This window comes from Xenopus laevis, chromosome 8L (assembly GCF_017654675.1).
Source record: "Xenopus laevis strain J_2021 chromosome 8L, Xenopus_laevis_v10.1, whole genome shotgun sequence".
Classification (NCBI taxonomy): Eukaryota; Metazoa; Chordata; class Amphibia; order Anura; family Pipidae; genus Xenopus; species Xenopus laevis.
The window spans coordinates 26,285,713-26,300,936 of NC_054385.1; the positions used below are offsets into that span (position 1 = coordinate 26,285,713).

Sequence of the window (15,224 nt, forward strand, 5' to 3'; positions counted from 1 at the left end):
GATACAGGAAGTGACGGAGAAATCGCAGGTAAGAACTACATTTATCCGAATGTTGGATGAAAAAGCGGAGTTTTCATACGACAGTCTGATAAATGTAGTTCTTAACCTGCGATTTCTTTCACTTCCTGTATCTTCAGAACATCCGACACGTCCCATGCGTTTCGTCACATGGCCACATGTCGGCTCGAGCCGCACCGTGGAGTTCCTCCCTTTTAGCAAGTATCCTACACCATAGCCTCCTTCGAGATCCATTGCAAACACAAAGGAAGGGACACAATGAAGAAAATATGTGATTTTAATCTTTTAAACATTATGACTTTTTTTTTTACAACAAAATCATTCTGCAGAGAGTAGAATCAGTCATTGCCAGACCGTGCCGCAGCCAGAGGAAATCTGATCTGAAAACCGGAGTAAACCATTCCAGTCAACATTTTTTACCCTCCGCTTTCTCTTGTTCAATATCTGCAAGGAAAATGACAAAGCATTAATCGGACAAATTCATATCAGTTAAAAAAATTATATATAAAATAAAACGACTTGTACATTCCTGCACACTTTTGAATACACGAAAGAAAGGGTCACTGTGTACAAATGAAACTTACACATTTTTGCCTTAATACTTATCTAGGGTTCCTTAATGCTCACCTTTTAGGTATCATGATAGTAGGAGTGTTTAATATAAAGTAGTAAATGGACCCAGTAGACCACAAACACAACCTATATGTATGCACTGTTTAACCACTACTCCTCGCCACTTGGATTTATTGAGGTTTGTCATACAACACAAAGTGGGACCTCACAGGGCCTAAATGGGAACCTTCAGGGCAACTAAGTTTTTGTATATACGGAAGCAGCAGTCGAGGGGACAATGCACAGCAAATGCATGAATCAAAGACATTTCCTTTTGCATACCACTAGCCCTAAGTTAACCCCCTTTTAATATTTATTGTTTACAGGGTAAACTCTGTACAGTTGGCAAACTTAAAACACTGCCAAAATGACTTCAATAGGGTATTCAACTTTTAGACCAGTGGGCAAATTAAACATTGTGATTTTTTAAGCTGTTTACATAGAACGGAGGCTACTCCTTTACCAGCCCTGCTGGAAGGCTGCACTGACCCTGAATTCCAGCTCAACACTAGCTCTGTGCCAGATCCCCTCCCCCTGATTTCATACAATGTTTATTCAAGTATAAATAAAAAAAGGGAAAGTTTCTGCCAAGTCCCTGCCTATGAAGCACAGAAGATTTGTTAACTATTCCTGTACAGAGTGCACAAGTCAAGCATAAAAACCCAAAGTCATTGCTGAACTACAGCCGTTTTTATTCTAAAGGAGAATGCGTAGTTTGCAAAGAAATAAATAAAAAGTATATTTATTAAAGTAAAAAGTAGCACAATTGAGCAATTTACACAATGTACGTTTTAGGGTCTTCACAGCAGAGCAGACAGTCAAGCCGATATGAGAAGAAGCAACTGATGCCACCGAACGTGTTCTGGTAACAGAGCCAACAACCACTACCCACATGCCATGATCTGAAATAAGCGCACTTACCTTCCTTCGAAGGCAATGGGTTCTTCTCCTCCGTGTTAGTTTTCCGCAGTTTGCGGTGATCAAATTTCTCCACCTCTGACAGGTCGGGCTTATCAGACATGATTACTGGGTATGACAATAATTAAAGAGTCAGTAGCCATAGACAGGGACTCGGTTCCAGCCATCTGTACAGTTTAATATCACCAACATAGCATAATATAAAATACAACAGACCGAAGAAAAAAACCAAAAAAAAAAAAAAAAAAACCTACAAACACAAACTATGCAGGGACTGGATCACCAGTTAAGTTTTAGATTTACTGCAGTAACCAGAGAATGAGGATTGTAGAAGGGTTTTGGCTGTAAGTGCTCCAATAAAAGTATGTACCGCAATGGTTTATAAAGAGAAATTGGGCAGCTGCCATTATGCCTGTGGGCATCCTAGTAGGAGTATTGCAAACAGCCCTTTCAGCTTCTCCCTGCCCATACTGGTAGCCCTTGGGGGAAACGTATCAGGACATGCAGGCCTATGGATGGGTGTGGCTGCCACATTATGCATGTTACAGCAGCCACACTTGCTTTAAAGGGGACCCACGATAGGGAGAAAGAATTGAAGTCCCCAGCAAGGCTCCAAGCGGACACGAATACTTAAACAAGCAAACTGCAATGAGCCATAAAACATCCAACACTGGCACTAACCTGGCTCTCCTACCCAAATTCTGAGATCGGTGCCCACAAACATTTAAGGGTGACTGGTGCTAACCAAGTGGTTCCCCCAACAGACATTAATGAGCATTAAGTTGCATGGCGAGTAAACACTGCAGTAATGGCTTGATGGTTACAGACTCAGAGTTAACATCTTGCTATTAACTGTTAAAGCCAATTCGTAACATCTGTCACAACACTAACCTGTTTCGTAGCCTCACAACAACAGCAGCAACAACTGACCAGCCGAACCAGCTCTGAAAGAACACCAGTGGGCGGTGCTATTATATACTTCCATTAGGAGACGCCCATCCCCCCCTTTCGATTGCGCTCAGGTGCACACACCCGCTTAAGCTCCACCCATTAATAGCGCAGCTCCGCGGTTTGAAGTGAGGGGGGGGGGGGAAACACGAAAGGGAGAAACCATTCCTATAATAAGAAAGGGGGGAGGGGGGTTCGTATCGGTATGCGGTAAAGCCTTTGTTGTGAGTGGTGGTCAGAGGTTGTCATAATGCTCCATACAGACGTTACCGCCACCTCCCTATAATCGAAATTGGGCACAGCCTTAATAATGTATTAATGAGATGCGTCGTGCTTGGGAAGGCTCCCTACCGAAAAATAGTTGTATTTTACTGAAGGAGTGTGTAGGAGCACCATTGGGCTCAACGTCCTTAAATGCTAATCATTCTTTTTTTACATTCATTCACTTGTGGTTTGCTATGCAAAACTGCATGGGAATATTGCATAATATACATAGGATATATGCATTTATATAGTGAATAAAGTACCCCCTCTTGTAAATTATAAGGATATTATAAGTTACTGAGGAGTTCCATGACCATATAAAAACACAAGGCCGAAGGCCAAGTGTTTTTATACAGGTCATGGAACTCCAAGGTAACTTCTAATATCCTCATATTTTGCAACTGGGGGGTACTTTATTTATTACAATACACAAGTTTCAGTGAGTCATGTGACAGAAATGACATCCGAACTCACCGTTTATAACTGATTACATCACGATAAGGATTTCATTTCAATATATTCATGGCTTTTGTGTATTATATTTAGATATGTGCATTGAATGGGATTTAATCACAATATAGTGTATTGTTGTGTCCCATTACTTTAATTTCAACTTAAATAAAATCACCTGCTTTAAAAGTGATCTCTGGAATTTTGTGGCAACTCCAGGAGTCTGTAATGGGATGTGACCGGTGTCCCTTCCACATGTTTTGTTTGTACTTTACAAAGTAAACTTTGTGGTTACTAGTGGGGAATATTAAAAAAAAATGCAAGAAGTGCATAGATAGGACAGCTTTAAGGCACTGGTAGGCCAAGGGCGAACATCCCATTTAGGGGCCGTCCGCAGCCCCCTAGAAATATATATATTTTTAATTCCAAGATATTAAAGAATACACGTACTGTTAACATGAATGCATTTTCTTACATGAATGTACATTGCAAAAGTTCTTAGAATAGAATAGCACCCTCATCAGTGTTACATTTACTTATTTTAAAGGTTTACTTATACTTAAAGCAGCATTGGATAGCAGTTAATGCCTCCACTCAATGTTCAAAGCTGATTTGCCGCATCTCAAATGCATGGATTTGTGCATCAAATGGGGTGAACACCCCATTTGATGCACAAATCCAGGTATTGGTGTCTAATTCTTCATAACATATATTGCTGGCAGCAAGGCCAGTACCAGTACCGGCACTTCTGTATATTATTCAGCATTTCAAATGTGTATATTCTTGCATGCAGCCAGACATTTCAGAACTTCGTTTTTAATCTAATATAATAAATGTGAAACAACAGCACCACCTGCTGGTCATTTTGCTAGCAACCGTCAGCTAAAAATACATTTCCCGATAAAAGGAATCAGGGTTGTTACTAGTTCTGATGATGTCTATGCAACAAAAATGACACACTAATAGAAATATTTATAGAAATAGGTTATTCTAAGAAAGGATTAACTACCTAAAAGACGGGTAAGACAAAAAGATTACCACCCATTACATTTGATTCAATTGTTAGGAAAGTGGATAGGGTAATCTGTCGTCCAGGAGTGGTCCAAGGACAGAGCCTTAAGGGACACAAAAAGAGTATGAGTCATGAGGAGGTTTTATCCAAGATACAGACTGAGAAGGAGCAGTGGATCCAGGAGAGTGCTGTACTCTGTATGCCAAGGAAGATAATAATGCCACAGAGGAGCAAGTAGAGAGTTCAAGGAGTATTAGTATAGATAATTGTCCTTTGGATTTAGCAGACAGGAGCTCATTGGAGACTTTGGTGCCGTCTCAGTTGAATGTAGTGGGCAGAAACCAGATTGAAGTGGGGCCAAGAAGTGTGTCAAGTATAGCGTTTGTAGAGAGAAAGTTGGTTAGGCGGGTGATAACTGCACATTCTAAAAGTTTAGAGGGCTAGGAAAGATGAGAGATAGGACAGTAATTGGAAGAAGAAGACATAGAATCAATTGAGAATTTGAGTAGGTATAACTGGTCCAGAGTCAGAGGGGAAAGTGCCATTGGGGATTAAACATGGGTAAGAGCTGGGCAGTGGGTAGATGGTAGTGAGTGATACATTTTGAAGGAGTTGGGTCAAAGGGGCAGATGGTTGGATGTGAGGTATTCAAACCACATTCCACATTTCTCTTGTATACAGCAAAATCTTGGAATGTAAGAGAGGAAGGAAAGTCAGGCAGTGGTAGGCAGAGAACACAATTGACAGTTTGAAACAGAGAATTCCTCCCCCCAGTTTTTGGTTGTCTATCGTAAGCAGTGAAAGGTGCTATTTTGTCAAGTGTGTTGGATAGTGTAGTGTTTTTATCAGGGTTGTATTTAGGTCCAGTGCCAGCCTAGGGTGCAGGACTGGACTGGGATTAAAAATAGGCCCTGGCATTCCTAGTACATAGAGGCCCAAACAGCCCCCATCCGCCCACTTAATAGTCACTTTCTATTGCATCTTAGAGCAGCCCCTCTGGCATTTGCCAGAACCTACAGATTGTCAGTCCGGGCCTGCTAGGGTGGCACCGGACTGTCCAGCACCCCCCAACATAACCTGAGGGCCAACCCCAAAATCTGCTGTCCTTGGCACAGGCCTTTAGGTACACCCCTGGTTATTATGAGTAACTGCTGTGTTTAGGCAGGAATGGTAGAAATTATCAGACAGTGATGAGGACAGAGAATTGGAAAGATAACTGGGATTGAGATGGCTTGTGATGTTTGTGGAGAGTGCAAAGCATCAAAAGACAAAAGGTGGTCAACAGAAAAAGCAAAGGCAGAGTTTGAGGGATTAGCAATTTTGCTGAGTGAATACCAGGTCCAGACAGTGTCCTTCAGAGTGTGTTTGGAATTGAGCCTGCTGAGTGTAAGAGACAGCAGATGAGATGCTGCTGAGCTTTTGTGATTGCCAAGTGGAATATTGATATATTTTACAATAATAGAAAGCAGATATGAGGGTTAACAGTATCAGAGCCAAGCTGCAAAGCAAATATAAGATTGTTCTTTGAACAATTCAAAAGGAGCCTCACCACATCAGTACAGGTGCCCGCCCCCCACACCTTAAACTTGAGTAGAAACACACAAAGAAGTGCAAGCTGCAAAGTTATATGGTAACCGAGATAAAGGCCCTGGAGGACAACATATCACAACTACACAGAGGGAGAAGGAAGAATATTGATGAATTGTGTGGCCCTCAAAACTGATAAAGGGAGGCAACACCAGGTGGTACCTGAAAAGTACAGAGTGGGGAGGTGCTGCTGGGAGTTAAAGGAATTGTGTCCATGTGACAGGAGGTCTTTGTGTAGTGGCATTGAAAAAGAAATATGATGTCAATCATATTTCAGTATCACACGTATCACACAGTATGTAGCTATTACATATAGGTTCTTTCAGTAGGGCTATAGTTTCAGAGGTCTGAAGGCAATCTGTTTTTCCAGTGCAGATGAAAAATATCTTTGTATTGCAATGACCTTGTTAGTTTCCTCTCTTTGTCTCCTGTTAAACGTATTTATTCACTTTGCTTGTGAGGACCCAGCCTGTGGGACACCAAAGTGGTTATTTTATAATACAAGTTCTCAAATAAAAGCTCAGTTATGAATGTAAGTGACAAAGTGCAAAGCACTTGCACATAAACACACACTTGCCAATGTGCCAGCCTGTTTTAATGAACTCCACATAATGCTCGAAGAACAGGGAAAATGGATGCAAGGCAGAAATTACTTGCACCTAATTTATTGCACACTACATCTGTTCCTGTGAAATAAACATTTTTGAAGCAGTCTGTTTTTTCATTCAAAGCACCTGGAAGAGAACTTGCTACAGAAGTGAACACAACCAGCATCATCATCTTATTACACATTATTATTATAAAACAAATCTGAGGCATAAATATTTCATGTTTACATGATTTCTAGTAGACTTAAGGTAACATAGTAAGTAAGACACACATCCATCAAGTTCAACCTTTTAGTTTTTTTTTTAATCTGCCTAACTGCCAGTTGATCCAGAGGAAGGCAAAAAAAAAACCCCATCTGAAGCCTCTCCAATTTCCCTCAGAGGAGTAAAAAATTAATTCCTGACTCCAAAATGGCAATCGGACTAGTCCCTTGATCAACTTGTACTACTAACATAGTAACATAGTAAGTAAGGTTGAAAAAGGACACACGTCCATCAAGTTCAACCTCTTTTTTTTGTTATTATTATTTCTGCCTATCCGCCAGTTGATCCAGAGGAAGGCAAAAAACCCATCTGAAGCCTCACCAATTTGCCTCAGAGGGGGAAAAAATTCCTTCCTGACTTCAAAATGGCAATCGGACTAGTCCCTGGATCAACTTGTACTATGAGCTATCTTCCATAACCCTGTATTCCCTCACTTGCTAAAAAGCAATCAAAGTCCATCTTAAAGCTATCTAATGTATCAGCCTGTACAACTGATTCAGGGAGAGAATTCCACATCTTCACAGCTCTCACTGTAAAAAACCCTTCAGAATATTTAGGCGGAATCTCTTTTCTTCTAATCGGAATGTGTGACCTCATGTCAGCTGGAAAGACCTACTGGTAAATAAAGCATTAGAGAGATTATTATATGATCCCCTTAAATATTTATACATAGTTACCATATCTCCCCTTATGCGCCTCTTCTCCAGTGGGAACATCCCCAATTTGGCCAGTCTTTCCTCATAGCTAAGATTTTCCATACCTTTTACCAGCTTAGTTACCCTTCTCTGTACCCTCTCTAATACAATAATGTCCTGTTTGTGTGATGAAGACCAAAACTGTACGGCATATTTTAGATGGGGCCTTACAAGTGCTCTATACAGTGGAAGAATGATCCCCTCCTCCCGTGACTCTATGCCCCTTTTAATACAGCTCAAGACCTTATTTGCCCTTGCTGCTGACTGGCATTGCTTGCTACAGCCAAATTTATCATCTACAAGGACTCCAAGGCCCTTTTCCATAATGGATTTGCCTAGTGCAGTCCCATTAAGGATATAAGTGGCTTGCATATTTTTACATCCCATGTGCATGACTTTACATTTATCAACATTGAATCTCATTTGCCACTTAGCTGCCCAGATTGCCAGTTTGTCAAGATCCTGTTGCAAGGATGCCACATCCTGGATGGAATTAATTGGGCTGGATAGTTTTGTGTCATCTGCAAACACTGATACATTACTTACAACACCCTCTAAGTCATTAATGAACAAGTTAAATAAAAGTGGACCCAATACCGAGGCCTAAGGGACCCCACTAAGAACCTTACTCCAAGTAGAGAATGTCCCATTAACAACCACCCTCTGTACCCGATCCTGTAGCCAGTTTCCTATCCATGTGCAAACGACTTCATTAAGCCCAACAGACCTTAGTTTAGAAAGCAGTCGTTTGTGGGGTATCAAACGCTTTGGCAAAATCCAAATAGATCACATCTACTGCCCCCCCACTGTCCAGAATCTTACTTATCTCATCATAAAAAGCAATCAAATTTGTCTGACATGACATATCCTTCATAAAGCCATGCTGATTGCTGCTCATAATGCCATTCACTAGGACAAAATATTGAAGTTGATCCCTTAACAAGCCTTCAAATAATTTGCCTACCACAGATGTCAAACTTACTGGCCTATAATTGTCAGGCTGAGATCGTAGTCCCTTTTTAAATATTGGAATAACATCATCTTTTCTCCGATTCATAGGCATCATACCAGATGAAAGCGAATCTGACAATATCAGAAATAGGGGCTGGTCTAAAACTGAACTAAGCTCTCTTAGAACAAATTAGTTATTAAGAAACAAATTATGGAAAGATCCATTATCCAGAAAAACCAGGACAAGGGTATTCTATATAACAGGTCTCAAACCTGTACATACTGCTCGTGAAAAAAGACTTGAAAAAAAGACTTTGTCCTACAAGCAGCAGTTATATATACCAGAAGTATATATATCAGGCACAGGAAATAATGACGTAGCCCACAATGTATAATGGCACTAGCAAACCCAGACAGGGGAGCTTCGCCAATGAGGCGAGTTGAGGCTGTCACCTCAGGTGGCAGCGCCCCACTAGGTACCAGGGGCAGCAAAAATGCCGCCCCTGGTACTTTAAGAGCCGAATTTCCAGTTTTCAAACAGGAAATTTGGCTCTTCTAGCACAGAGAGCGCAGTTAGTCTCTCTGCGCTAGCATACTGGCCCTCTCTGCCATCCTCGTAATTTTCTTTTCCTGGTCATCCCTATGGCAGCATAATAAAAACCTTTGGGTATGCTCTCTTCCTTTTGGATAAGCAGAAGAAAACAACACCCCCCCCCTTACCCTCTTCTTAGTACTAAGCACAAACAAGCTAGGGTGTGTATGCTGCCATAGGGATGACCAGGAAAAGAAAATTATGGTAAGTATGAAACAATTTTCTTCTTTCCTGGTCATCCCTGGCAGCATAATAATAACCTTTGGGTAATACCCAAACAATAAAACACAAAGGGAGGGGAATATAACATGCTGAATATGCTTTAATCAACAAAAGCTGTCCAAATAGAACCTCTGCTGCCAAGCTAGATTGAAGTAAGGCACAATCCCTGAATTAATAAATCTTTCACCACTGGCAATTTTAAAGGTGATTGGATCATCAGACACCTCAATAATGGATCTCATGGCCTTTGTGGCCAATGTGGGAAAATTGCTATGGCATCTATCCGAGACAAAAAGTATCTTCTTCAGGAAATTCGTGGAAAGCATGGAACAGGGGCGTAACTATAGAGGAAGCAGACCCTGTGGTTGCAGGGGGGCCCAGGAGTGTAGGGGGCCCAGTGAGACCCTAATTAATTAGCAATTTTAATATATCTTGGTAAAATAGGCCAACTTATAAATATTTTGGGGCCCTAAATTGAATTTGCTATGGGGCCCAGTAACAACTAGTTACGCCACTGGCATGGAAATATGTACACCCAGAGATTTTCCCAAATCTGTGATAGAGCATCCACCGCTCTTATCGATGGAAAACGGTCGAAAATGGTCTTGAAATCTGAGACCATCAGATCTATCTGGGGAAGGCACCAGTGAGCCACAATCCACTGAAATACCTTTGGGTTCAGCTCTCATTCCCCCTTGTCTATGATTGTCCAACTCAGAACATCTGCCTGATAGTTCAAGGACAATGAACAATCAAGGCTTCCTGAATTGTTCTCAATTCTAAAATGTTTGATGGCAGGTGTGACAAAACTTTCTTACACACCACCTGGACTTGTACTCCTTCTGTATGGGCTCCCCCAGCCTGTGCCCAATGCATCAGTAAAAACCTCTATCCATTGAGGTTCCACCAGGGGAAAACCCCTGCGAAAATTCACTGGGTCCTCCCAGCACACCAGACGAGACTTGAAGGCTAGAGATAGATAGATTTTCTGTGATCAATCCTTGTGATACTGATTCCAATGAGCCAGGAACCACCTCTGAACAGGCCTCATTCTCCACCTCGCCCACTTCACAAGACTTATAGTAGAATTTAGAGGACCCAGAAACTCATGAGTTCCCTGGCTTGCAAAGAATTGAGATTTTGGAGACTCTTTGCCTCCAAGGTAAATTGAGAAATTCTCTGCTTGGGTAAAGAAACCAATCCCAGCCTGGTTTCGAAGAGAGCCCCAAGGAATATCATCCTCTGTGTGGGTTCTGGTTGACTCTTCTCTTTATTCAGAACCCAACCAAAACGGATAAGAGTTGACCCCACCAACAGTAATCTAGACAAAATTCTTCTGCTTTCTTCAAATCAGAAATGGCTTCACAGACCGCCTCCTTAGGAGAATTCTCCTGTTGAATGTTCTCTGCCCAAACAGACATCACTTTAAAAACAGAAATAGCTGCAACTGCAGTTTACAAGCAGCTCCTGCTGTTAAAAATGTTTTTTTAATTCCGTCTGTCCATTGGATGCTTTAAAGCTGAAAAGTCGTTAGTCAGAAGTGCAGACTTTTAACCAGACGGGCCACTGCAGCATACTGTAATGTTCTTGTAATCTGGAACCTTGAATGGTGATGGGTACACTCTCATGCACAAGGAATCCCCGTGGATGATGTTCACAGACCCCCTTTTGGGACCCTGGCTTTCTGCTGCGGAAACCGACAAGGAATAATTGCGTATAATAGTAAATGTCCGTAAACGATGTACCGGCAGGATAAGACAAGACGAGGTCGAGAAACAGGCAATGGGTGGCAGGCAGGCAGCAGGAATCAGAGTCAAGGGTCAGGCAGAAGTCAAAAACCAGGAATTTAAATCACAATGTCAATGCTTTGGCAGGATCAGTAAACTGAAGCCAGCTTGGGCACTCTCAAAATGGAGGACTGGCCTTTAAAATCTGTCTCACCGTTGAAGAATTCGAATTTGGCGCCTTAATGTTATGTCACAATGCAAGCGTCACTTTGACCCTAAACCCAGAAGTGCGCAGCTGCGCACAAGCAATCTTGGAGAGACATGCCGAGAGGTAAGAGATCTAGGCAATCTCCTGGTGCGTCTTACAGTACCCCCCCTTCAGGAGTACCCTCCGGGGACTCCCAAAACTTGTCTGGAAACTTCCTGTGAAAGGCCCTGATCAGTCGAGGACCATGAGTGTCAGCTGCTCTTACCCAACATCTCTCTTCAGGGCCAAAACCCCTCCAATGAACCAAATATTGGATCTTGCCTCTCACCCTCCTGTAATCTAGAATCTCTTGAACCTTGAACTCTTGGTGATCATGAAGAATAATGGGAGCAGGATGATGTTGATCAACCAGAAAAATTATTCTTAACAAAAGGCTTAAGCAAAGAAACATGAAAAGAATTGGAGATGTTCATGGTAGAAGGAAGTTCTAAACGAGATGTTCATGGTAGAAGGAAGTTCTAAACGAAAAGCAAAGGATTAATCACTTATTTAAACTTGAAGGGTCCCACATGACGAGGTCCAAACTTGGGAGAAGGGAGATGAAGTTTGATGTGCTGTCACGGCCGGCACCCAATACCAGAACAAGTGCCAAGCACCCTGGTCTCGGCTTCACCAGTAGTGTGACCACCTTTGGGCTTCGGGAGGAGCCCTCAGCTTACTTGGGTGCCACCTGGACTTAACGAGGGGTACAAGGCGAGATGTTCTGGCTGGCAAAGGGGCACGGCTGTTAGCAGAGTCTTTTGGGCTGAAGGTCACGGTACAAAAGGATTAGGCAGAAGGATGGTCAGACAGGCTGGGTCGAGGCAGGCGGATATCAGAATCGTCAGGCAGGCAAGGGTCAAAACCGGGTTGTCAATCAAGGGGTTAAGCTGGAAGAGTTGTCGTAGGCAGGCAAGGTTCAGGATACAGAATGCAGAATAGTCAGGGAACAGGCAGGAGTCAAAACCGGATAATCAGGACAAACAGATTCAGGATCAGATAAACAAGGCTCAGGAAACCACTAGAAACCAAGTTCTATCACGGCACCTGTCTGCAGTCAGAATGGACCTTTTATAGGGGAAAGAATTCGGGCAAAAAAAACGTGTAATTTCACGCTAAAGCGCGCTGGCGCAAACACGACAGCGTGCCTGCGCTTATAAACAACACGGAGGCGCGCCACACGCACCCTAAGGAAGGCAAGATGGCGCAGGAAGAGGACCACGCGACGGGCGTCCCCACCGCCCCACTAGTCCACCAGGGCAGGTAGGTGTTACATGTGCTTTGTGGAAAGCCAAACAAAATCTCCAATTTGGTATGGAGGATTAGCACAACAGTGTTTGTTGGCTGCAATTTTGTGAGAAGACAAAGCTTTTAAAAGAGATTGGTGGGCTTGGGACCAAATGGTTCTGAAATCACGAACAATTGTATCTGCTGCAGGAATCTCAGTCTTGAAAACCTCAGACGAAAGAGCAGAAGGATTTTAGCCGAACACAGTGAAAAACTGAGAAGATCCCAGCAAGTCATGTTGTAGGTTATTGTGAGCAAACTCAGCCCAGGGAAGAAGTCCAACCCAATCATCTTGGTTTTTGGAAATAAAGTATTGTATCAACTGTTCCAGGATTTGATTGGTCCTTTCAGTCTGACCATTGCTTTGAGGATGGTAAGCTGAGGAAAAGTTTCATTTGATCCCCAAATGTTTAGAAAAAGCACGCCAGAATCTGGATACAAACTGTACCCCTCGTTCCGACACAATGGACTGTGGAACACCATGCAAACGAAAACTTAATGAAAACTTGAACCAACCCAGCAGCAAATGGAAGTTTTTTCAGAGGGATAAAATGAGCCATCTTAGAGAATCTGTCAAAGACTACAAGAATAGTAGTCATATCCGAAGACTTCGGCAAATCCACAATAAAGTCCATGGCAACATCTAGCCAGGGTTGAGTGAGTATGAGAAGGGTTGTAGAAGGCAACATGGTAAGGACTTTTCAGTCAAGTCAAGATATTAATAGGCTCCTTAGCCCCTTCTAACAGATGTCACCACTCCTCCAGTGCAAGCTTGACTGCCAAAAGTTTGCGGTTACCCACATCATAATTCCTCTTGGCAGGAGTCTGTGAGAAAAATAAGCACAGGGATGAAGAGTCCCCTGAAACTCTGCACGTTGAGACAAAACAGCCCCAACTCCCACCAAGCATCGACCTCCAGAAAAAAATGGCCGAGCAGGATCAGTATGAAGAAGAATTGGAGCAGAACTAAACAATTTCTTAAGAGGCAAAAACACCTCCTGTGCTTGTGGGGTGCAAGAAGGATTAAAAGGTTTCCTTGTGAAAGCCGTAATAGGAGCCACAGTCTGGAAAAAATTCTTGATGAATTTATGATAAAAATTGGCAAATCCCAAAAAACATTGAATAACTTTTAATACCAGTGGGAACAGGCCAATCAAGAACAGCAGAGACTTTAATAGGATCCATCGCAACCTGGAAGAACCAAAAAAAGATTGTGAATTTGTGAAATTGACACTTTTCAAGCTTGGCGTAGAGACAATTCTCTCTTAACTTGAGTAAAACCTGTTTCACTTGGAAAAGATGATCAGACATCGAGGAAGAATAAACCAAGATATCGTCCAAATAGACTATGACACAGGTCTGCAGGAATTCCCGAAGAACATCATTGATGAGGTCTTGAAAGACAGCGGGGGCATTGCACAAACCAAATGGCATAATGGCCATCGCGGGTGTTGAAGGCCGTCTTCCACTCATCCCCCTGACGAATAAGTTTGTACGCCCCTCGTAAGTCTAATTTAGTAAAAACTTTGGCTCCCCTTAATCGGTCAAACAATTCAGGAATCTATGGCTAGGGTTAACAGTTCTTAATCGTTATTTTATTTAAAGCACGGTAGTTGATGCATGCCATCTTTTTTCTGGACGAAAAAGAAAGTTGTTTTGGCGCCAACGATTCAAATTTGGTGCCTTAGCATCAAGCATTGACCCTAATTAATCTCAAAATATTCTGAACTTTCAGTTTCCTCCTCAGAGGAATGGGATTCATAATCCTCTGAAAATAAGGAATCTTAAACAACAGAGGTAGAAGGAAACCATAGGTTGCCTTAATGTATCTGCTACAGCGTCCTTGATCCACTGCATAATAGACTCCCGATTGAAGGATATAGTAGAAGTGGATGCAGACTCTCTTTCTTTATCATGCACAGCAAATTCCTGAAAGCATGTCTGCAAAGTCTCTTATGCAAAGTCTCTTAGCAGGATTGACGCATGCCCTACAGCAGGTATCCCCAACCTTTAGAACCCTTTAGAACCCGTGAGCAACATTCAGAAGTAAAAGGAGTTGGGGAGCAACACTAGCATGAAAAATGTTCCTGGGGCACCAAATACAGGCTGTGATTGGCCATTTAGTAGCCCCTATGTGGATTGTCAACCTACAATGAGGCTCTGTTTGGCAGTACACCTGGTTGTAATGCAGCCAAATCTTGCCTCCAAGCCTGGCATTAAAAAAGAAACACCTGCTTTGAGGACACTGTGAGCAACATCCAAGGGGTTGAAGGGCAACATGTTTCTCACCAGCTACTATTTGGGGATCCCTACCCTACAGGGTCTGAAATCTGCACTCTCCTCCCTCCTGTGCCGTTTATTAGAAGCAGCAGGAACAGGGTCACTATGAACAGCTCTTTTCGCAGAACCCTAAAAAAAAGTAAAAGTATGCTGGTAGGGCACTCACCCAGTAGATTGTAAGGCAGCACGATTGCTAGCAGTCTGATCCATGTTGTGGCACTGTAAGGACTCCATAGGGCACAGAAAGCTGAAGCCATCCTGTTTAAACCAAAAGACCCGCCAGTGACATCACTTCCGATATGCGACTGCAGGTGGTACCAGAGCACCAAAAAGGTATGTATACAAACAAGCCTGCCCCAGATGCAGGGGCCTTCGGGTAGAGGGAGCTGAAGAACCAGAAACCATGAGTGCCCTACCTGCAACTGCTTTACTTACCCACAGATGAAAACAAAGACGAGGGGAGTTGGAGGAGGAGGTACTTATGGGTAAGGGAGTATTGTTTTCTTCTGTTCATCAAAGAGGGAGAGAGCATACCCAAAGGT

At 42.6% G+C, this 15,224-nt stretch overlaps 1 protein-coding gene across 1 annotated transcript; it reads right to left on the reverse strand.

Annotated features, from left to right (window-relative positions):
* Nucleotides 1–277: 277 nt before the first annotated feature.
* Nucleotides 278–2,596, reverse strand: LOC108698272 (thymosin beta-4). Its single transcript, XM_018229635.2, has 3 exons — nt 2,440–2,596; nt 1,552–1,656; nt 278–462 (listed from the first exon to the last, which is right to left on the reverse strand). Exons 2-3 carry the CDS (start codon nt 1,649–1,651, stop codon nt 425–427), a joined length of 138 nt encoding a protein of 45 aa, XP_018085124.1. The 5' UTR covers nt 1,652–1,656; nt 2,440–2,596; the 3' UTR covers nt 278–424.
* Between the last annotated feature and the right edge of the window lie 12,628 nt (nt 2,597–15,224).

Bases quoted from the DNA above. Each gene is read 5' to 3' on its own strand.
- LOC108698272 (XM_018229635.2), bottom strand. From the start codon at position 1,651: ATGTCTGATAAGCCCGACCTGTCAGAGGTGGAGAAATTTGATCACCGC. The intron at 463-1,551 runs GTAAGTGCGCTT...TTTTCCTTGCAG, and splicing joins CCCATTGCCTTCGAAGGAAG to ATATTGAACAAGAGAAAGCG.